This window comes from Lithobates pipiens, unplaced genomic scaffold (genome assembly GCF_037356315.1).
Source record: "Lithobates pipiens isolate NorthernLeopardFrog02 unplaced genomic scaffold, aLitPip1_a1.2 Scaffold_28, whole genome shotgun sequence".
Taxonomy (NCBI): Eukaryota; Metazoa; Chordata; class Amphibia; order Anura; family Ranidae; genus Lithobates; species Lithobates pipiens.
The window spans coordinates 227,163,969-227,186,711 of record NW_027507789.1 but is presented as its reverse complement, the minus strand read 5'-3'; the positions used below and the strand labels follow the sequence as shown (position 1 = coordinate 227,186,711).

At 48.1% G+C, this 22,743-nt stretch overlaps 1 protein-coding gene across 1 annotated transcript in view; it reads left to right on the top strand.

The window, feature by feature from the left end:
- The window catches only part of NOL11 (nucleolar protein 11), a 30,381-nt gene extending 7,638 nt beyond the window's left edge, over positions 1 to 22,743 (top strand). Inside the window, exons 4-18 of the mRNA XM_077460644.1 lie at positions 746 to 894; positions 2,098 to 2,155; positions 2,369 to 2,504; positions 4,342 to 4,521; positions 4,817 to 4,893; positions 7,487 to 7,607; positions 11,610 to 11,689; positions 12,297 to 12,368; positions 12,460 to 12,644; positions 12,818 to 12,943; positions 14,345 to 14,578; positions 17,083 to 17,161; positions 19,550 to 19,642; positions 21,365 to 21,472; positions 22,485 to 22,743. Of these exons, the coding sequence (XP_077316770.1) occupies positions 746 to 894; positions 2,098 to 2,155; positions 2,369 to 2,504; positions 4,342 to 4,521; positions 4,817 to 4,893; positions 7,487 to 7,607; positions 11,610 to 11,689; positions 12,297 to 12,368; positions 12,460 to 12,644; positions 12,818 to 12,943; positions 14,345 to 14,578; positions 17,083 to 17,161; positions 19,550 to 19,642; positions 21,365 to 21,472; positions 22,485 to 22,601 (1,815 nt within the window). The 3' untranslated portion in view covers positions 22,602 to 22,743. The remainder of the gene's footprint in view (positions 1 to 745; positions 895 to 2,097; positions 2,156 to 2,368; positions 2,505 to 4,341; positions 4,522 to 4,816; positions 4,894 to 7,486; positions 7,608 to 11,609; positions 11,690 to 12,296; positions 12,369 to 12,459; positions 12,645 to 12,817; positions 12,944 to 14,344; positions 14,579 to 17,082; positions 17,162 to 19,549; positions 19,643 to 21,364; positions 21,473 to 22,484) is intronic.

Below are 22,743 nucleotides of genomic sequence, written 5' to 3'. Positions count from 1 at the left end.
CTTACATGTTTTCTTGTTTGCTTCAATAAAATTTTATGGAAGAAAAAAATACATTTTGGCCTAAGTTTATGAAGACTTTTTTTTTTTTTTTTTTTCCCTTTGGTGGTATGTTAAATAACCGTAAAAGAAAATCGTAAACTTTTAATTTCCATAGTAAAAAAAACTTCTATAGCTCAATTGGTTAAAGAACTGTCAGTGTCAGAATATCCGCCGCAATATCGCAGTCTATAAGTCTCTGATTGCCGCCATTACTAGTATGCAAGTAAAAAACAAAACAAAAAAAAAAAACAATTTCTTTAAAAAAAATAAAAATAAAAATTAAGTCACTATGTATTCTGCAACTTATTTGGGTTAAAAAAAAAAAAAGAATACTAACAAGCGTATATTGATTGGTTTGCGCAAAAAAAAAAAAAAAAAAAAAAAAAAAAAATATATATATATATATATATATATATATATATATATATATAAAAATGTTTTATTATTTGTGTGAAACAAATGATATAAATTTCATTAGGGTACAGCCCCGGTCATGAGGGGGGTAAAATGTTCTGGAGGGTAAGTGGTTAAAAACACCTCCTATATTTGGATGTTGACATGTTCCTTGTATCGTCCTCCTATTATTGGTGGTGTACGGGATATAATGAGTCTCGGCCATTATAGAGAGCTTTGCTTTGTATTTGTTTTCTGCAGAAATTGTCGTGGTGACAGTTTTGTGTAAAATGTGCATTTCCTCCATCCGCAGCTTTCAGCAGAGGTGTGTCGGATCCACAGCCTTCCAGACGCTGAGCCGCTCGTGCTGTTTCGTCGCGGAGCCGTCCGCCCCTTGGACGCGCTGCTCACTGATCCTCACCAAGAAGTTGAAAATGTTTTATCACAAGAAGAGATCGTTAAGTATGTTCTATACCGAAGAGGGTCTGTGTCAGAGGGTGTGTGGGTGATGGGGAGTTGGATTTAAAGTGTTACTAAAGTCAAATTTTATTTTTTAAACATGTTATATTTACCTGCTCTGTGTAGAGCAGCCCCGATCCTCCTCTTCTTGGGTCCCCCAGTACCAGTCTTGGCTTCTCCTCTCGGTGTGTCCCCATGACAAACCATGGGGGAGGGGTTTCTCGCCCTGTGCCTGAAGTGGACATCCTATTGGGGGAGGGGGGTTTCTCGCCCTGTGCCTGAAGTGGACATCCTATTGGGGGAGGGGGGGTTCTCGCCCCGTGCCCCAAGGGACAACCTATTGGGGGAGGGGGGGCTTCTCGCCCCGTGCCCCAAGTGGACATCCTGATGGGGGAGGGGGGGCTTCTCGCCCCGTGCCCCAAGTGGACATCCTATTGGGGGAGGGGGGGTTCTCACTCTTTGCCTGAAAAGGACATCTTGTGGGGTGGTTCTTACCCCGTACCTGAGGTGGACATCCTATTGGGGGAGGGGGGTTCTCGCCCCGTCCCCCAAGTGGACATCCTATTGGGGGAGGGGGGGTTCTCGCCCCGTGCCCCAAGGGGACATCCTGATGGGGGAGGGGGGGTTCTCGCCCGTGCCCCAAGTGGACATCCTGATGGGGGAGGGGGGGTTCTCGCCCCGTGCCCCAAGTGGACATCCTATTGGGGGAGGGGGGGTTCTCGCCCCCGTGCCCCAAGTGGACATCCTATTGGAGGAGGGGGGTTTCTCGCCCTGTGCCTGAAGTGGACATCCTATTGGGGAGGGGGGTTTCTTGCCCTGTGCCTGAAGTGGACATCCTATTGGAGGGGGGGGCTTCTCGCCCGTGCCCCAAGTGGACAACCTATTGGGGGAGGGGGGGCTTCTCGCCCCGTGCCCCAAGTGGACATCCTATTGGGGAGGGGGGGCTTCTCACTCTTTGCCTGAAAAGGACATCTTGTGGGGTGGTTCTTACCTCGTACCTGAGGTGGACATCCTATTGGGGGAGGGAATATTGCTCACCCTGTGCCTGAAGTGGACATGCTATGGGGGAGGGGGGGGGGGTTCTCACCCTGTGCCTAAAGTGGGCATCCTTCTGGGGTATTACTCACCCTGTGTATCAGGTGAGCATCCTGTACACCTTTTATGTCTTCCACTGCTGGCTGCTCTCACCATTCTCTTCTCTTCTAGGTGGTCGAAGATGTTTGTGGAAGATGGACAACCCATATTAATGTTCATTACAGAAAAGGTAGGCTTTCTCTGATCTCACACGTCTCTACAGATCCTGAAATGTAGAAGGTTGTGGCAGTGGAATGGAGTTTCGTATGGTGGGATATGGGGGCACTGTCCTGTGTTTAAGAAATATCCTACAAGACCAGCATACCAGCAATTGATGGGGGAGGGGAGGAGGAGCCGCCTCACATTTATTGGTTTTGGTGATTTTCTGATGTGTTCTTTGCAGGTTTCAGATTTTTATGTAAACATTTGGAAGCCGAATGTATCTCTGAGATATAAGCTGATGGTGTTCACAGAGGATTCCCGTATCCTCAACTTTACTGCAAGTCTGAAGAAATATGCCGTGTCTCTATTAATTTTGTGTAAGTATAAGATTTCTGTCTGCAAGGCTGGATTACTCAAAAGTAATTTTTCACATATATTGGTGAATTATTGGCTTGATCACCTATTGGCTTCTCATGTCTACAGCGGTGACATGCGATTTCTGTAATTCTTACTTCTACTGTACGATTCTATATAGTAGGTGTGAGAATTCCAGCAAATAATGGGCACAGCAGGTGTACAGACCCAGGAACCCAGCACAGGGATGGTGCGAACTCATAATGGGCACAGCAGGTATACCAACCCGGGAACTCGGCACAGGGGTGGTGGGAACTCATAATGGGCACAGCAGGTATACCAACCCGGGAACTCGGCACAGGGGTGGTGGGAACCCCTCATAATGGGCACAGCTGGTGTACAGACCCGGGAACTCAGCACAGGGATGGTGGGAACCCCTCATAATGGGCACAGCGGGTGTACAGACCCGGGAACTCAGCACAGGGATGGTGGGAACCCCTCATAATGGGCACAGCGGGTGTACAGACCCGGGAACTCAGTACAGGGATGGCGGGAACCCCTCATAATGGGCACAGCGTTTGTACAGCCCCGGGAACTCTGCACAGGGATGGTGGGAACCCCTCATAATGGGCACAGCGGGTGTACAGACCCGGGAACTCAGCACAGGGATGGCGGGAACCCCTCATAATGGGCACAGCGGGTGTACAGACCCGGGAACTCAGCACAGGGATGGTGCGAACTCATAATGGGCACAGCAGGTATACCAACCCGGGAACTCGGCACAGGGGTGGTGGGAACTCATAATGGGCACAGCAGGTATACCAACCCGGGAACTCGGCACAGGGGTGGTGGGAACCCCTCATAATGGGCACAGCTGGTGTACAGACCCGGGAACTCAGCACAGGGATGGTGGGAACCCCTCATAATGGGCACAGCGGGTGTACAGACCCGGGAACTCAGCACAGGGATGGTGGGAACCCCTCATAATGGGCACAGCGGGTGTACAGACCCGGGAACTCAGTACAGGGATGGCGGGAACCCCTCATAATGGGCACAGCGTTTGTACAGCCCCGGGAACTCTGCACAGGGATGGTGGGAACCCCTCATAATGGGCACAGCGGGTGTACAGACCCGGGAACTCAGCACAGGGATGGCGGGAACCCCTCATAATGGGCACAGCGGGTGTACAGACCCGGGAACTCAGCACAGGGATGGTGGGAACCCCTCATAATGGGCACAGCGGGTGTACAGACCCGGGAACTCAGCACAGGGATGGTGGGAACTCCTCATAATGGGCACAGCGGGTGTACAGACCCGGGAACTCAGCACAGGGACGGTGGAAACCCCTCATAATGGGCACAGCGGGTGTACAGACCCGGGAACTCAGCACAGGGATGGTGGGAACCCCTCATAATGGGCACAGCGGGTGTACAGACCCGGGAACTCAGCACAGGGATGGTGGGAACCCCTCATAATGGGCACAGCGGGTGTACAGACCCGGGAACTCAGCACAGGGATGGTGGGAACTCCTCATAATGGGCACAGCGGGTGTACAGACCCGGGAACTCAGCACAGGGATGGTGGGAACTCCTCATAATGGGCACAGCTGGTGTACAGACCTGGGAACTCAGTACAGGGATGGCGGGAACCCCTCATAATGGGCACAGCGGATGTACAGACCCGGGAGCTCAGCACAGGGGTGGTGGGAACCCCTAATAAATGGGTACAGCGGGTGTACAGACCTGGGAACTCGGTGCAAAGTGGGAAGCCTTCCATCTGAATTCTTTCTGGGGGGAGCTTGTAGCACTGTTCATTCTTTTCCATTAGTATGGGGTTTAAACTGCCTATTTGTCCCTCCAGGCTCTACAGGACACGTTTGCCAGTCTCTGGTTCCATTGGTTCAGCCCAATGAGGGGGCAGAGGCCGTGTTGTCAATGTCATCACTTCTCCTCCTACCAGAACCTGTGGATTGTGGAGCTTTGACACTTCTCGATGACACCCACCTGGCAACTCTGACGCCCTCTGCAACGAAACAGAAAGGTAATTACTGCTGGGAATGTTGAGGGTGTGAGCTCCTCGGAGAATCCACTTTTGGTCTCCTTATCTTCCTGTAGAGTGTGGACTGTTTGATTTTTCCACATCAGGGCAAACCAATATTAAAATTACATCATAGAAGCAATTAGAAACTGATCTGCCATCGTTCTCATGAGCAGATTTGTAACCCTGCAGTGTTGGATTGTGGTTACTCTCACATGGTCAGTGCGGTCCTGTGCTGAAGGAGCTATGCTCGTTCCCATTAGTGTAATAATGCTGTTTTTGGTCTCTTTACTCTTAGATCGCCTCTGCATATGGAACACCTCATTCCAGACGCTCCAGGACTCTAAGGAATTCTCACAGAAGACAACCCTTCAGGTAATAAGAGTCAGGAAAAACATGAACTCTAACACAGTGGTCACCAGGGTTTGTCCTCAGGGCCCACTAACAGGCCAGGTCTTATGTATTACCGTGGGGGAGATGCAGACTAGAATACGGCAATCACTGAGCAGCAAATGTTAACACCTGCGATGTGTTTCAGGTTTCTTGCAAACCTGGCCTGTTAGTGGGCCCTGAGGACAGGGTTGATGACCACTGGTCTAACAGATCCATAATAACCACTTCCTTACCACGCTATTTCTGAAAGACTGATACAGCGGACCTTTACCTTGTAATTTATCAGTATCCAATCACAGCTGATCACAATGTAAACAGACTTGCTGGTTACCGGCAGTACTTTCCTCGTGCGCTGTCACAGCATGAGAAAAGCAGATCTGGTAACCGGCCGGTATCACAGGAGACATATTCACAGATAATAATCAAGATACTAATGATCAGAGCGCTTATCAGTGCTGCCTCGTCGGTGCCCCCCTGTTGGTGCTGCCTCGTCGGTGCCCCCCTGTTGGTGCTGCCTCGTCGGTGCCCCCCTGTTGGTGCTGCCTCGTCGGTGCCCCCCTGTTGGTGCTGCCTCGTCGGTGCCCCCCTGTTGGTGCTGCCTCGTCGGTGCCCCCCTGTTGGTGCTGCCTCGTCGGTGCCCCCCTGTTGGTGCTGCCTCGTCGGTGCCCCCCTGTTGGTGCTGCCTCGTCGGTGCCCCCCTGTTCATGCTTTCTCGGTGCCCCCCCGTTGGTGCTGCCTCGTCGGTGCCTTTCATATTGTATGCAATCGGGCAGGCACTACACTGAAGGTAAATCTAAAGGGAATTGTACAAGAAAATTGTATGTGTATCCAGCTTTAGGGTTGTATCTTTTCCTTCTGCACCTCCCTCTGTCACAGAGGAGTCCCAGACTGTATATGAGATATACATTTACATTCACACCTGCCCTCAAGGAGTTTACAATTCCCCCCCCCCAGCCCCTCTAATACTTACCTGAGGTCCCTCTCTGTCCAGCGATGTCCATGAGTGTCTCAACCATCCAAAACTCTCCCTCCTGAGACACAGTGGTAGCGCCATTGGTTCCCGCTGCTGTCAGCCTATCAGGAGAGAGAGGGTGCGGGGCGATGGGCATCTCCGTGTCTGAATGGACACGTAGCTGTGACTCAGGTGCCCCTACAGCAAGCTGCTTGCTGTGGGTGCCCTCGATAGGAGGGAGGGGGCCAGGAGAGCCGAAGAGGGATCCGAGAAGGAGGATCAGAGCTGCTCTGTGCAAATCCATATGTTTGTTGTTTTCATAGAAAATAGAGACTTTACATTCACTTTAATGTGGTTGTATACTCACTTTATGAACAAAAAAAAACACCTGCAAGACAAAGGCATAATGAGCTAGTATGCATAGCATACTAGCTCATTATGTAATACTCATCTGAGCTCGAAACCCTCCCTTCGGTGCCGACATCACTCCCAGGGGTTACTTCCGGGTATCGCGGCTCCGGCCCTGTGATTGGCTGGAGCTGCGATGACATCACTCCCATGCGTGCGGTAACTGCACACTCACTGAAGCACCGGCACATACATGCCTTTTGCTTCAGTTTGTGTCAGTGTGCATGCATGCCGATGGTGTCGGTTTAGGAGATATCCGGGGTAGCTACAGGTAAGCCTTATTATAGGATTACCCGTAGCACAAAGTGGTCTGTAATGCCCCATACACACGGTCGGAAATTCCAACGGAAAAAGTCTGATCGCTTTGTGTTGGAAAATCTGAGTGTGGGCTCTATCGGACTTTTTCCGTCAGAATTTCCGATGGAAAAAGTTTGAGAGCATGATCTAAAATTTTCCGACCACAAAATCCGATCTGACTTTTTCCAATCGTATGTATGTTTTTCGGGCCAAAATCCGTCTGAAAAAAACCAACAGATTTTGTGGTTGGAATGTCTGACTGTGTGTACAGGGCATAAGGGTTTACATTGACTTTAACCTACCGGCATGTTTTTTTGGAAAGTGGGAGGAATCCGGAGTCCTCAGAGTAAACCCTCGCAGGCACAGGGAGAACATGCAAAATGCAGGCAGGTAGTGCCGTGGTTGGGTTTTGAACCAACGACCCCCCCAATGCTGCTCGGCAGAAGTCTCGACCACTTATCTACGGTGCTGCCCCATCATTTGAAGGCTTCCAACATGCTCTACCAAAATGGGTTTGGATCAAAACCAACTGGTGCCTGGTAGATAACGGTCTCTCCTTGACTTAGAAATACACTCTATCACAATATCTCTAGTGGGGTGAGCAGATAGCTGCAGAATGTAGTAGTAGTAGTAGTAGTGTGTTGCATCAAAATAATGCAATGCTAGAAATCTGACTGACGGCCACCGCAGCACTAGTAGTGCGAAAACAATGTGGTACTTACTATTCCAGCAGTCGGATCTCCTCGGAGCTCTCAGGCAGACGGCAAAACGGGTGCATTTCCATTTTGGAAATGGTTGCAGGTGCATAATACAACTATATATACAATATAAACCATATAATACAAAAATGCAACTGTCAGATCAGTCTAATATCTAGGCTTGGTGTCCACACTAACCTTCCTTCTCTTCTCCATCCAGCTCTGGGATTACCACAGTACCCTGTACATACCGTGCAAAACGCTGCAGGTTCTACGCTACACTTGCGAGCCATCCTCCCTGGCCTCCGCTCTGGGAAAAGCCAGTGACCCCCATAAATCAGGTGAGGTTCCTGACCGTTCATGTCCTGCAATCTGCAACCAAGCAAGATTTCTGTCTGTCTGAGTGCTTAGTACACTGAGATAAACTGAAATGCCTCCCTGGCACGATGCTGGGTAGATTCTCTGGCGGATTGGATCCTGAATAAAGTTGCACATTCCACTTTTAGGCTGGACTCACACCTAGGGCATTTTTAGTGCTTTTTGCAGATTTGCCCTACAGAACGTGTTCCATAGGAAACCATGCTAAATGGACTGTAGTGCAAATCTGCAAAAAGCACTAAAAATGCCATGGGTGTGAATCCATATAATATCCAATACAATGTCTGATTACTGATATCACAAGTACTAATGATGGGGGGAGGGGTTGAGACCCCAAAAACTTATTGTGGGGGAATTTTAATAAAGCTTCTGCACCACTTTTCCAGTCCTTAACCCTTTTTGTTAATGCATTTCACCAAAATCATAAAACACAGGCAGTATTTTTGGTTCTGATAGCGACTCATGCTCCAAATTCAAGTGGTTCTAAATCCCATCCTGTCCATGAAATCCATATGGATGGAAACTCTATTTTCCATCTGTGGAGGATTGGATAAAATCGGATGAAAATGGACAGGTGGTCCGCTTTCATCCGATCTCCATAGATGACGGTGAGCGGGGATGGACCTGTCATCCGCCTGCTCAGTGGGGGATGAACGGATCTATCCCTGCGGAGCAAAGCGGAGTCCATACACGGACAAGCCCGCGTGAAATGGGCCTATACAAGAGAGGAGAGGGCGCCTCTAAGTGTAGCAATATGGTTACATTTAATGAAGGTACAACATTTAGCAACATATTGCTACACTTAGAGGCGCCCTCTCTTCTCTTTTATACTCGGGAGCTCCTGCTGGATTTTTGCTTCTAATCCCCTTCTATTCGTGGATGGACATTTTATGGTTACACTATATGAACTATAAACAGACAGACTTATGAATAAATGGTTGTGGAACGAATCATTTGAGTTTCCGTTATTTCTTATGGGGAAATTTGCTAAAATAATTAGGCTCATTTAGGCTGGCATGTAATTGCCGTCATCCCTTAGTGCACAGACCATTGAAACCTCAAGAAATTGGAATTTTAAAGACAATATATAAAAAAAAAAAATTATAATTTTTTCTCAAGAGAATAAATTAATCGAAAAAAGTATATAATTTAATGAAAGACAATTAGACAATCTAAAAATAGCAGCAAGCCTATGGGTAAATACCAAAGATACTGAACATTAAATGCATAGATATACATAGTTGCATAGCAGGCGAGGTTGAAAAAAAGACACAAGTCCATCGAGCCCAACCTATAGACATTAGCATAGCAATAGAAGTGGCAAAATCTCAACTACAATTACATCAAAGCGAAGGTGTAAAAACATCACTCGGTGTTGTAGGTAGTTGGGAATTCGGACGCATTTAGAAATAAGTGCTTTTAAATTCTTCATCAGGGACAAAAAGCCACTATCTGAAAATATAGAGCATGATAACAATACATGAAATGCACACATGCTCCAAACATTGTATAACGTATACCTAGTGCTTATGAAAAACACACTTGCATATCACAATATTGGCCCTAGAAAGGAACGCTCCTCCATTCCAGACACTGCAGAAAACGGTATAAAACTTCCACCGCATTGAGGGGCCCAAGAGTGCAACACTCAACAAGGACACCAAATCCAAAAAGACCACAACAAAAAACATCCCTAACCCACTGGAATAATCAAGGGGAATGGGATAGGGACCAATAACACAAAAATATATAATGTGTATTTAAAAAAAAACAGAGGGGGGGGTGGAGTGCTCAAATTTGGAATTCCCACGCCACCACCGGCTCAGATCCCCCAATAAGGCAAATGGCGCTGGCCTTCCCAGGGCTCCTGGGGTCTTCCTTAACCACTTAAGCCCCAGACCAATTTGCAGCCAAAGGGCCAGGCCCCTTTTTGCGTTTCGGCACTGCGTCGCTTTAACTGACAATTGTGCGGTCGTGCGACGTGGCTCCCTAACAAAATTAGGCGTCCTTTTTTTTTTTTCACAAATAGAGCTTTCTTTTGGTGATATTTGATCACGTATTCTTCTACATATTTTTGGTAAAAAAAAAATCGCGATTAATGATGGTTTGCACAAAAGTTATAGCGTTTATAAAATATGTGATAGTTTTATAGCATTTTTAATTATTTTTTTTACTAGTAATGGCGGCAATCGGCAATTTGTTTTTTATTTTTTTTGTGACTGACATTATGGCAGACACATCGCACGTTTTTGACACGTTTTTGGGACCGTTGACATTTATACAGAAATCGGTGCTATTTAAATGCACTGATTCCTGTGTAAATGACACTGGCAGTGAAGGCGTTGACCACTAGGGAGCAGTGTAGGTGGTGTTTATGTGTTTTTTTTTTTGTTTTTTTTATTGTAGGGGGGTGTGGCCTGGCATGTGACATCACTGATCGTCCTTCCCTATAAAAGGGAAGAGACGATCGATGACAGTCACACAGGGAAGCACGGGGGAGAGGATTGTTTTACACAGACCTCTCCTCGTTCAGCTCTGTGACCTTAACGCGGGACACCAGCGGCGATCGGTCACGGAGCTCAGGACTAGGTCGGGAGAGCGCCGACCCACGGCTGGGCACTTAAAAAGCAACGTACAGGTACGTGCTTGTGCCCAGCCCTTGCCATTCTGCCGACGTACATCGGCGTGAGGCGGTCCTTAAGTGGTTAAATAATAAAGTGGGGAAAAATACTGCGTTAAACCCGAAATTGTGAACAGAAGCAGCTAACACTCAAACAAAGTCCAAAGGTTAAACAAAACAAAATAGTGTGGGGCTAATTGCAACAAAAATTATCAGTGCACTCAAACGGTGACAATATATGAAATCAGAAATAAAAACTGTGGAGATGAGAGAGCGAAACCGTTCAAAGTAAATTACTTTTTATTTAAACGGTTTCGCTCTCATCTTCACGGTTTTTATTTCTGATTTCATATATTGTCACTGTTTGAGTACACGGATAGTTTTTGTTGTATTTTGTTTAGTCTTCCTTAAATAGCCCCCAAATAGACCAACAGGCGCCAAACGTGACGTCATGCGGCTGAAAGTCGCTACGTCACAAACTATGGTGGCCGGCTGAAGTCTCTTTGATGTAATTGTAGTTGAGATTTTGCCACTTCTCTTGCTTTGCTAATGTAGATCTGTGGATTTAATGTTCAGTACCTTTGGTATTTACCCTACCATAGGATTGCTGCTATTTTTTTAGATTGTCTTTCAATAAATGATATACTTTTTTTTTTTTGTTTTTTGTTTTTTTTTGCTGTTGATATTGCCTTTAAAATCCCAATTTATTTGAGGTTTCAATGGAGAAAAATAGCTTTGATAGACAAGTGTTTTGGATTACAAGCATGTTTCTGGAACAAATTCTGATCGCAATCCAAGGTTTTACTGTCCAGGAAAGTTACGAGAGAGGAGCTAAATAAGAACAACTCTCTTGGGGTACAGAGAGAGAAACTGGTGCAGACAGATTTTGCCAAAGTCTGTCTCATGCATTCTAAAAGCGGTGCAGCGTGCGCCAAATCCAAATCGGGTTGGTGGATTTGGCACACTCTCTGCACCTCTTTTAGAACGCTTGAGAGACACTTTCCCAAAATCTGTACCAGTCTTTTTATCAATTCCAGGATTGGATTTTTCTTTATGACCTTTTATTATGAAAGATAAAGTAGTTCTTCTGGACTCACTCCAGATTTTTGTTGCTCTCATCCTTTTGCATACACATCTGCTAATTGGTTTTGCCTCCTACAAAAACAAGTGGCAGGAGGCTTCCAATAGAATTGGGTCAAGGATGGCTTTCTCAGGACATGTCTGCCTAGTCATTCAGCTTCATCTCCCATCAAATGTTCAGCTGGAATTACCCGGCTTTGTGTCGGATGTAACCGAACTCACACCTCCTGAATGTATTTACATTGGATTTCTTTTTTTTCTTCAGCTCTGGAAACCGTGCCCATAGTAAGTTGGGATGCATTAACGAGGAGCAAGACTACGCCAGCCAAACACTCCAAGAAAGCTGTAAGTACCCAGAATCCTCCCTGAATTGTAAAGCCTAACATTTCCTGTTCAGAGCATGTCTGCACTAAGATTGGACTTGCCACACGTTCAGCATGATTTACTAGCAGATATCACTCTCCTCTCCTGAAATACTGTGCTCTGCTGGAGGACGCTGCTCCTTCCTCTCTAACCCTCCTCTCCTGAAATACTCTGCTGGAGGACGCTGCTCCTTCCTCTATAACCCTCCTCTCCTGAAATACTCTGCTCTGCAGAGGATTCTGCTCCTTCCTCTAACTCTCCTCCCTAAGTACTCTGCTCTGCTGGAGAACTCTGCTCCTTCCTCTCTAACCCTCCTGTCCTGAAATACTCTGCTCCTTCTTCTATAACTCTACTCTTCTGCAAATACTCTGCTCCTTTCTCTATAATCCTCCTCTCCCTAAATACTCTGCTCTGCTGAAGGAATCTGCTCCTTTCTCTGTAACCCTCCTCTCCTGAAATACTCTGCTCCTTTCTCTGTAACCCTCCTCTCCTGAAATACTCTGCTCCTTCCTCTCTAACCCTCCTCTCCTGAAATACTCTGCTGGGGGACTATGCTATTTCCGGTCTAATTGATGGTGTTTCTGTGCAGTCTCGGTCGAAGCGGAGTCAGGAGTGCGGTGATGGAGGATGCCAGTTACAGATCCCTCTCTCAGACATCAAGGTAGGTGATGTACTTGATCCCCTTAAGCAAGCTGTGACACATGAGAAGTCTTGTATACCGAACAATAGTTAATCTTCTATGTCGTCTGCAGAGCGCCTCTGAGAGTCAGATCTCCTCTCTTGTGCGGAAAGCTATATCCAGTCAGGATCTTCCAGATTTCCAAATCGCTGCCGGGAAGATGGTGCAAGGCGTGGTGGATCGGTGCAGGAGTGACCCCAAGTTTTACCCACAAAATGCTCTGATTGAGCTCCTCAAAACAACTAAGTTATCATACAGGTGTGTGTGTTGGCTGTCTCTGTTCACATGACCTTATACATGGTGCTGCTAATTATTTTTATGTTCTAGAAGCCTAGGAAAGATCTCGCTGACAATATATGTAAATGAAGGGGTGGAGTCAGCCTTGGCACGGGTGGATATAATTTTCATCTGACAATTTTTGTATATTGCAGTTTATGTCCAGATTTGATGGCTGTCGGTCTGGAGAAGTCAGATGTTCGGCTCCTTCAGCATTGTCTCTGCCGATTTATTGATGTCCCAGAGATGGTTATGTGCTCCTGTCTGAAGATATTCCTCAGGTGAGTCTCTCTGCCACATATAATATGCGTCCTGTACAAAAAAAAGAAGAAAAAAATTGAGTTCTTTTAATGATTTGGTAACAAAGTGCATTTAGTGCAGCTTCTTCGGTGCCGGAGCTTGTTCAGGGCCCTTCGGTGCCGGAGCTTGTTCAGGGCCCTTCGGTGCCGGAGCTTGTTCAGGGCCCTTCGGTGCCGGAGCTTGTTCAGGGCCCTTCGGTGCCGGAGCTTGTTCAGGGCCCTTCGCTGCCGGAGCTTGTTCAGGGCCCTTCGCTGCCGGAGCTTGTGCAGGGCCCTTCGCTGCCGGAGCTTGTGCAGGGCCCTTCGCTGCCGGAGCTTGTGCAGGGCCCTTCGCTGCCGGAGCTTGTGCAGGGCCCTTCGCTGCCGGAGCTTGTGCAGGGCCCTTCGCTGCCGGAGCTTGTGCAGGGCCCTTCGCTGCCGGAGCTTGTGCAGGGCCCTTCGCTGCCGGAGCTTGTGCAGGGCCCTTCGCTGCCGGAGCTTGTGCAGGGCCCTTCGCTGCCGGAGCTTGTGCAGGGCCCTTCGCTGCCGGAGCTTGTGCAGGGCCCTTCGCTGCCGGAGCTTGTGCAGGGCCCTTCGCTGCCGGAGCTTGTGCAGGGCCCTTCGCTGCCGGAGCTTGTGCAGGGCCCTTCGCTGCCGGAGCTTGTGCAGGGCCCTTCGCTGCCGGAGCTTGTGCAGGGCCCTTCGCTGCCGGAGCTTGTGCAGGGCCCTTCGCTGCCGGAGCTTGTGCAGGGCCCTTCGCTGCAGCTTTCTTAAGTGCCGGAGCTTCTTTAGCCTCCATTAGTGCAGCCTCTTTAGCGCCCATCTGTGAAGAAGAAAAATTACTTCATTTGCTAAATTTTATAACAAATTCTGAGCCGCACTGTGTCTATTGACACACTCGGTGCAGTTTGGCCCCTGCTCCCTTGTCAATAAATTTGATTGACAGCAGCGGGAGTCCAGTGAGGAGGGAGAGCAGCGCCAGATGGAGATTGGGCTCAGGTAAGTAGGTAATGAGGGGGCTGCACCTAAAAGGTTTCTCTACCCTAATCCAAAGAATGCATGAAGGTAAAAAAAACCTTTATCCTTTGCATCACTTTTGGATTTGATTTAAGGGCTTTATTTGGATATAGACGTTAGGATTTAAAGTGCTGTTAACACTCTCTGAGCTTTCTGCAATTGTGATTGGTGTGTGTTCCCCGGAGGTTTGGGGCAGCGCTGCTAAGAGGGGCTGAGTGATAGGTTGTTGAAATAAATAATAGGAAAATACTTTATCATTTCACTTCCTTGGGTAGACCTGAAGAAAACGGCGCTGAGTGTTTAATACTTCTCTCCGGGTTTTGTTGGTATAATTGGTGTGAAACGTCTGTCCTGTTCCATGTGTTATTACTGTACATTGTCTTCCAGTGTTAGTGACGATGCCCTGCGTAGCGCCACCTTGGACACAACCTCCACAGAGTCTTACATTGAAGCCGATGAAGCAGAAAAACCAAAGGAGCCATTGGCAGCGACCATCGTCCAGAACGGGTTCAGCCCGGGCAGTGCGGAGGAAGACAACTGTGATGTCCAGACGTCTGATAAAGTGCCGCAGAAAGCCGAGAACAATGCCTGTCCTGTCAGCCGCCAACGAGCCGTGTTATTGTATCCTTCTGGTAGATTCTGTGATGTGCCATTTTAGCTCTGGTTCAGTCCAGTGCAGCTTTGAAATGGTGCTACTAAAGCATGATTTCAAATCCGCAGATTGGTGCGATGCGCACCTCCCAATTTCAGTGCGACTTCGTGTAACAGGAGTCTATGCAAGTCGTATTGAAATGTGTCTGAGGGCGGGGGAGGGGAGTAGTGCAGGGACCTTTTTTTGAAGTCTCTGCAGCGTGAGTTACGGCCATTTTGAACGGTTCCTTTGTCGGCAATGGGGTGTGGCTTGTCGTGTGATTTTTGGAACTGTCAAATCGCATGACAAATAACACCGGTGTGAACGAGGGCTGAAAGTGCTTTGCTTATTTACAGAGATAATAGAAATGGTGAGTTAGTATTTCAGGTCCTTTTTTACACATTACGCTGCTAAATTCCACGCTGTTTGTCTGGTTTAACCACTTAACGAATGCCCTATGATAGATTTACTGCGCCAGGGCGACCGTTCTGTGCAAAATCGTGTGTGTATATGTGATTCTGCACTTCTGCCCAGGGGACACACCCCTTCTGCTGTGATTGGGCGTAGCTGAAACCGATCAGCGGGTGCTGGCCATTGGATGTCTGCTAGCACTCGCCAATCATCGGGAAGAGCGGCTGGACAGAGCTCTCTGTATGTAAACAAGGCAGAGCTCCATCCTGATGGGGGGAAGTGATGGAGTTTAAAAGCACCACGCAGAGTGCGCACAAACACTGGTTAGGCACACACATAAAGTGATTCTATAGGCAGAAGGTGCATTCTATGCATTAACATAAAAAACCGTCGGTGTGCAGCTCCCCCTTCAGCTTCCCTAATACTTGCCTGAGCCCTATCTTGATCCAGCAATGTTGCGCAAGTGCCTCAGCCGTTCGGGACTCTCCTGATTGGTTGAGACACAGCTGGGGCGCCATTGATTCAATCAAAGTTCCTTAGCCAATCAGGAGAGATAGTGGGTGGGGTCAAACCACGGCTGCATGCCTGAATGGGCACACAGAGGCTTGAGTGCATCCATAGCAAGCTGCTTGCTGTGGGGGAACTCGACAGGAGGGGGGGGGGGGGAGCCAAGAGAGCTGATGAGGGACCCGAGAGGAGGAGGAGGATCTGGCTGCTATGTGTTTGTTGTTTTTAATCGCTTGCCACCTGCCCACCGTCAAATGACGGAGGGGCAGTGCAGCTCTTGTTCTGACACGACGTACCATGGCTCTTTAACCATGTGATTGGCGTTGTCCAATCGCAGCCGATCACATGTTAACACAGAAATGCTGGTAATCGTGTCTCATCGCCTCACACTGTGTGTGGCGAGGAGAGCCGATCAATGGCATCTCACAGGAGACATCTACATATGTAATCAGGACACTGATTACAATAGCGACACCACTGCCAGCAGTCAGTGCCACCAATCCGTGCTACCAGTGCTGCCTGTCAGTGGCACCCATCAGCGCCACCTATCAGTGCCCATAAGTGCGGCGTATTAGTGCCACCTCATCAGTGGAGGAGAAAAATTACTTAATTTCCAAAATGTATTGAGATATATATCATTTTTTTTTTTTTGTTAAATATAAAAAGCCCAGCAGTGATTAAATACCACCAAAAGAGAGCTCTATTTGTGGGAAGAAAATTATAAAAATTTCACATGGTTACAGTGTAGCATGACTGCGCAATAGTCATTCAAAGTGTGACAACGCTGAAAGCTGTAGATTGGCCTGGGCAGGAAGGGGGGTGGAGGCAAGTGGTTAAAGTAAAAAAAAAAAAAAAAAATTATAAAAAAGATACTTTAGTGTCAAGTTAACCCTTTGATCACCCTAGATGCTTAATCCCTTCTAGTACAGTGCATATTTCGCACTAATCTCTGTATTAGTGTCACTGGTTCCCACAAAGCGTCATAGGTGTCTGATTGTCCGCCCCAATATCGTAGTCCCGCTACAAGTCGCTGATCGCTGCCCTTTCTAGTATCCATTTTTTTAAATATAAAATCCAGTATATATACCATAGTTTGTAGACGCTATAACTTTTGTGCAAACCAAACAATATACAATTTTTTTTTTTTTTCCATTTTTTTTTTAAGAACATTGTCACAGAATACATATTGTCCTAAATTTATGAAGAATTTTTTTTTTTATTTGGATATGTTTTTTATAGCAAAAAAAATCTTTTATATTTATCATTTATTTTTGTTTATAGTGTGAAAAAATAAAACCCGTAGTGATGATCAAATACCACCAAAAGAAAGCTCTATTTGTGGGGAAAAAATGACACATTTTATTTGGGTACAGCGTTTGCGGGTTATAGTAATTCAGTGCCGTATCGCAAAAAAATGGCCTGGTCCTGAAGGGGGGGGGGGGGAGTAAATCTTCCCGGAAGTCAAGCGATTAATAAAATAAAAATGGCACTCCTTTCTGCAGTGAGTGATCTATGCATTAGGGCGTAGGAGGGTACATTTCCCAATTGCTTGATTCCTTAATGTGTGTGCATCCAGGAACACAATCCTGTCTACGGCATATAGCGAGACTTACCTCCTGCCACATCTGAAGGACCTGACGTCTGACCAAGTCCTAGTGAGTATTGCATCTGGGGGGGGGGGGGGGGGATTTTTGATTGGATGAACTCCTCCTTAAAGGGATATACCCAGAAGAAATGGCTGCACTCCAAGTTCCATCAAAATTCTTATTTTATAAAGAACATCCCAAGTGTTAGAGACAGTTCAAATGGTAGACGACGCGTTTCACACACTAACAGGTGTGCTTATTCATTACCTTCATTATTCAGTAATGAATAAGCGCACCTGTTAGTGTTTGAAACGCGTCTACCGTTTGAACTGTCTGTAACACTTGGGATGTTCGTTTATTAAATAAGAATTTTGATGGATCTTGGGGTGCAGCCATTTCTTCAGTGTTGATCGTATGCGGGGGCGAGCCGAGGCGGGCACCTGTGATATCATTAGGCTTCCCGTCTCACCTGGAGCAGGGAGTTCTTTTGTTTGGATATCCTTAAAGGGTTTTACTTGCTAATCCGGTGTAAAGCTAATTTGTCCTTTTTTCCTATTCATTGTCAAGTGGCAGGTTTGCTTTAACACCCTACTGAACAGCACATGGCATTTCTATACATAAAATCTATGTGACCAGGAGCTGTCAGTCATGGCATACGCTCCGGAAGAAACGGCATGGGCAGCCGCTCCTTCAGAGCGTGTGTGCCGATGACCTCATTGGTGCGGTATACAGTAAATATCTCCTAAATGGAGCACATTTAGGAAATATTTACAGTACCTATAGGTAAGACTTATTCTAGGATCACCTATAGGGTACAACATGCAAAGGGAGCCTCTTTAAAGTGCATAATTGCATTAAAAATCAATGCTCCATTCATGTGTCATCCACCCACGCACCCACTCTCCGCCCGTGGCTCCTCCACCCACTCTCCGCCCGTGGCTCCTCCACCCGTAGGTGGCTCCTCCACCCACGCTCCACCCGTAGGTGGCTCCTCCACCCACGCTCCACCCGTAGGTGGCTCCTCCACCCACGCTCCACCCGTAGGTGGCTCCTCCACCCGTAGGTGGCTCCTCCACCCTCATTCATGTCTCGTATGTGCCACATTAGTGCCTCACAAAAGTATAATAGACAAAATAGATTTGAAATGTATGTCCCTAGAACACCTGATGGCGCTCCCTGCATGTTGGGCCTCTCTATGTGGTCAGGCTGTGTAAAAGTCTCACACATGTGGTATTACCATACTCGGGAGGAGCAGAATGTGTTTTTTGGGGTGTAATCTGTGGTATGCATATCCTGTGTGAGAGAAATAACTTGTTAATATGACAATTTTGTTTAAAAATAAAATATCTTAATTTTTCAAAAAATTGTGAGGGGGGGGGGGGGGGGAAAACACAGCTTCAAAAAACTCAGTGCCTCTTAATAAATACCTTGGACTGTCTACTGTCTAAAAAGGTGTAATTTGGGAGTTTTTTCTACTGTTCTGGCTTGTTAGACCCCTTTCACATTGGGGACGTCCAAGCGTTGGCGGTAAAAAGCCATTCGTTTTTAGTGGCGCTTTGTAGTCACCAGCTGGGTGCTTTTGACCCTGCTGTATGCAGCGCTCCCAAACCACTTGAAAGATGCTGCTTGCAGGACTTTTTCCTAATGCACCGCAAGCCTTCCGCCCCCAGTGTGAAAAGTCGCACTGAAATAAATGGCAGTCGGTTTTCAGGCGCTTTACAGACGCTATTTCTAGCGCTAAAACTCCTGAAAATCGCCTCGGTGTGAAAGAGGGGGTCTTGGGGGGGGGGGGGGGGGGGGGGTTCTAAAGAAATGGGATCGGCCGTCGGTAGTACATCAGGTGTGATCAATTTCCAGTGATTGGCACCACAGCTTGTCTACTCAACAACTTTCACAAAGACCAAATCATTTATTTGGGTTATTTTTACCAAAGATATGTAGCAGTATAAATGTTGGCCAAAAAAGAAAGTTACAAATTTTGCTAAATTTTTATAATGGCAACAAAATAAAGGTTTTTCTTTATTTCTTTTTTATACCAAATTTCAAAGTGTGAGAGCACCGACAGCTGAAAATTGGTCTGGTTAGGAAGGGGGTTTAAGTGCCCGGTGGGCATATGGTTAAGCACTGCCAAGATCCTTAAGCCCTGATGAAGAGGGAGAGTGTGTGACCCCAAAACGCGTTACATTTATTCTGCTAGTTATCAGTTTTATCATTAAATGGACTCTCGGACATTTGTTTGGCCCTCTCATTGGATTGTATAGAACTCAAAATGCTTTGACCCTTTTGATGCTGAATAAGTACAATCACAGGATTGTTATGGATGGGGAAGAAAAATACGTTCAAAATGATAGATGAGAAATTCTAAGTGTTTATTGGCAGATGGCTTTTATAAGTGTTTTTTACTATATCTGTTCCTTTTAGTTATTACTCTTATTTTCTTTCTTTCCCCGCACACAGCTGTTCCTGAACTATCTGCACTTCCTGTATAAGACGTGCGTCCAGCAGATCACACTGAGCCTTCCTGGACAGGAGGATCTGTCCATCACCCAGGTACGCGATTTCATTGCTCGCTGCTTTGTGCATTTCTTAGTCCACCAAATGTTCCTTAACCACTTCAGGACCGCCCACTGCACATGTGTTGCGTCAGGGTGACACACCCCCGCCCCCTGCTGTGCCCAATCACATACATGTACGTGATTCGGTATTTCCAGGTAGGGGGCATGCATGCTTACGCCCGCCGCCCTGTGCCCAGAACTCGCAGAGTGAATGATAACAAAAAGAGCTCTGTGCAGGTAAACAACACAGGACTCTCTGCACACCGTACAAACAAAAAAAAGAGAGAGCCTAGGGCATAATGCACAGCAACACCCCCTCAGGATTGTTTATTTTTTTACTGTACAAACAAAAAACAGCCACACATTTAACCCCTTGATCGTCCCTGAGGTTACCCCCTTCCCAGACAGTGTCATTAGTTCAGTGACAGTGTATAGCAGGGATATGCAATTAGCGGACCTCCAGCTGTTGCAAAACTACAAGTCCCATCATGCCTCTGCCTTGGGGTGTAATGCTTGTGGCTGTCAGTCTTGCTATGCCTCATGGGACTTGTAGTACTGCAACAGCTGCAGGTCTGCTAATTGCATATCCCTGGTGTATAGTATTAGCACTGATGATGGCAGTTAGTCAGTTCCCCCCCCCCCCCCAAGCATCAGTTAGTGTCAGATTGCACTACCATAGTCCCATTATCAGTTGCCAATCACCGCCAATAGTGGTATAAGGGGAGGGGGGATTATGGTGTGAGGGTTGTTTTTTCAGGGGTTGGGCTTGGCCCCTTAGTTTCAGTGAAGGGAACTCTTAAGGCATCAACATACCAAGACTTTTTGGACAATTTCATGCTCCCAACTCTGTGCAGGCCAGTCAAGTTCCTCCACCCCAAACTCGCTCATCCATGTCTTTATGGACCTTGCTTTGTGCACTGGTGGGCAGTCATGTTGGAACAGGAAGAGGCCGTCCCCCAAACTGTTCCCACAAAGTTGGGAGCATGAAACCGTCTAAAATTTCTTGGCCCCCTTAGTTCCAGTAAAGGGAACTTTTAAGGCGTCAGCATACCAAGACATTTTGGACAATTTCATGCCCCCAACTTTGTGGGAACAGTTTGGGGACGGCCCCTTCCTGTTCCAACATGACTGCCCATGTTCGCAAGGTCCATAAAGACGTTGATGAGCGAGTTTGGAGTGGAGGAACTTGATTGGCCTGCACAGAGTCCTGACCTCAACCCATAGAAGACCTTTGGGATGAATTCGGATTTGCGGCGCATTTTGGCCGCGGCCGAGAAAGGGTTAAAACCGCCGACAATACGCCGCAATAGCGGCGTTTTGCCGGCCGTATTACAGCGCTGCCCCATTGATTTCAATGGGGAGCGGTAAACACACCGCTCCTTCACCGCTCCAAAGAAGCTGCTGGCAGGACTTTTTTCTGACGTCCTGCCAGCGCATCGCTGTAGTGTGAATGGCTTCGGGGCTTTCACACTACACATAATGGTGCAGCTTCTTTAGGGCGGATTGCAGGCGCTATTTCTAACGCTATAGCGCCTGCAAAACGCCCTCGTTTGAAAGGGGTCTTAAGGACTGGTGGTGGCGTTGGAATAGGAGGAAGACTGCTGAGCCTTTTGTTCAGATTTGGGCCTGTATTTTGGTCAGGTGACTGAAAGCATATTACATGCCATCCTCTATTGTAAAGCAGATTGTATCTCATGAACTGTGTTCCTTCTTCCAGGTAATAGACTGGATGAATCTTCTTCTAGATGCCAACTTCACCATCCTGGTGTTGATGCCCAAAGCCAAACCACTGCTTCGGAAGCTCCAGAAATGTGTCCGTCAACAGGTGTGTGATGGAGCGTGCCAGCTGTATGGTGGGGTGGTTGGTGTAGTGTGCCGGCTGTGTGGTGGCTGCGGGGCGGGGGGGGGGGGGGTGATTGGTGGAGTGTGGTGGCTGCGAGTGGTGCAGTGTACCGGCTGTGTGTGTGTGTGTGTGTGTGTGTGGGGGGGGGGGGTCATGTGTGTGTGGTGGAGTGTGGAGGCTGCGGGCGGGGTGATGGAGCGGGGGGGGGGGGGGGGGGGTGCAGTGTGCCAGCTGTGTGGAGGCTGCGCGGGAGTGGAGTGCGGAGGCTGCGCATGCTGCAGGGGGGGGAGTGCCTGGACTGTTGGGGACCCCACAGGGAGTGGAGTGCCTGGACTGTTGGGGAGTAGAGTGCCTGGACAATGCGCTGGGTGGAGCATCGGGACTGTTGGCTGTGGGGAACCTGCGGGGGGGTGGTGGAGTGTCTGGACCCTGCGGGGGGGGGGGGTGGAGTGTGGAGCGTCGGTACTGTTGGCTGTGCGGACCCTGCGGGGGGTGGTGGAGTGTCTGGACCCTGCGGGGGGGGGGGGGGGTGGAGCGTCGGTACTGTTGGCTGTGCGGACCCTGTGGGGGGGTGGTGGAGTGTCTGGACCCTGCGGGGGGGGTGGAGCGTCGGTACTGTTGGCTGTGCGGACCCTGTGGGGGGGTGGTGGAGTGTCTGGACCCTGCGGGGGGTGGAGCGTCGGGACTGTTGGCTGTGCGGACCCTGCGGGGGGTGGTGAAGTGTCTGGACCCTGCGGGTGGGGGGGGGGGTGGAGCGTCGGTACTGTTGGCTGTGCGGACCCTGCGGGGGGGTGGAGCGTCGGGACTGTTGGCTGTGCGGACCCTGCGGGGGGTGGTGGAGTGTCTGGACCCTGCGGCAGGGGGGAGGGGGGTGGAGTGTCGGGACTGTTGGCTGTGCGGACCCTGTGGTGGGTGGTGGAGTGTCCGGACCCTGTGGGGGGTGGAGCGTCGGGACTGTTGGCTGTCACGTTGTTAATTGTTTTATCTTCTGCAGATGAAGTTGTACTCGGAGCTGAACAAGATCGAAGGAAGTTTATCAGAACTGCAGAGCTTACAGAAGCCTTGTGGGAGTCTTGGGAGATATTCTATCGAAGTTTTGGAACTTTATTGATTTCACGGACATTGGTGCAGTTTGTGCACACATGGGGGTATCCCGATTGGATATCTTCCCTCTGTGACATGTGATCGGGAGAAGACTGTCAGGAGATTCTTGTATTTGTTGAACAAAAAAAAATGTTTAATTTCTTAACTCA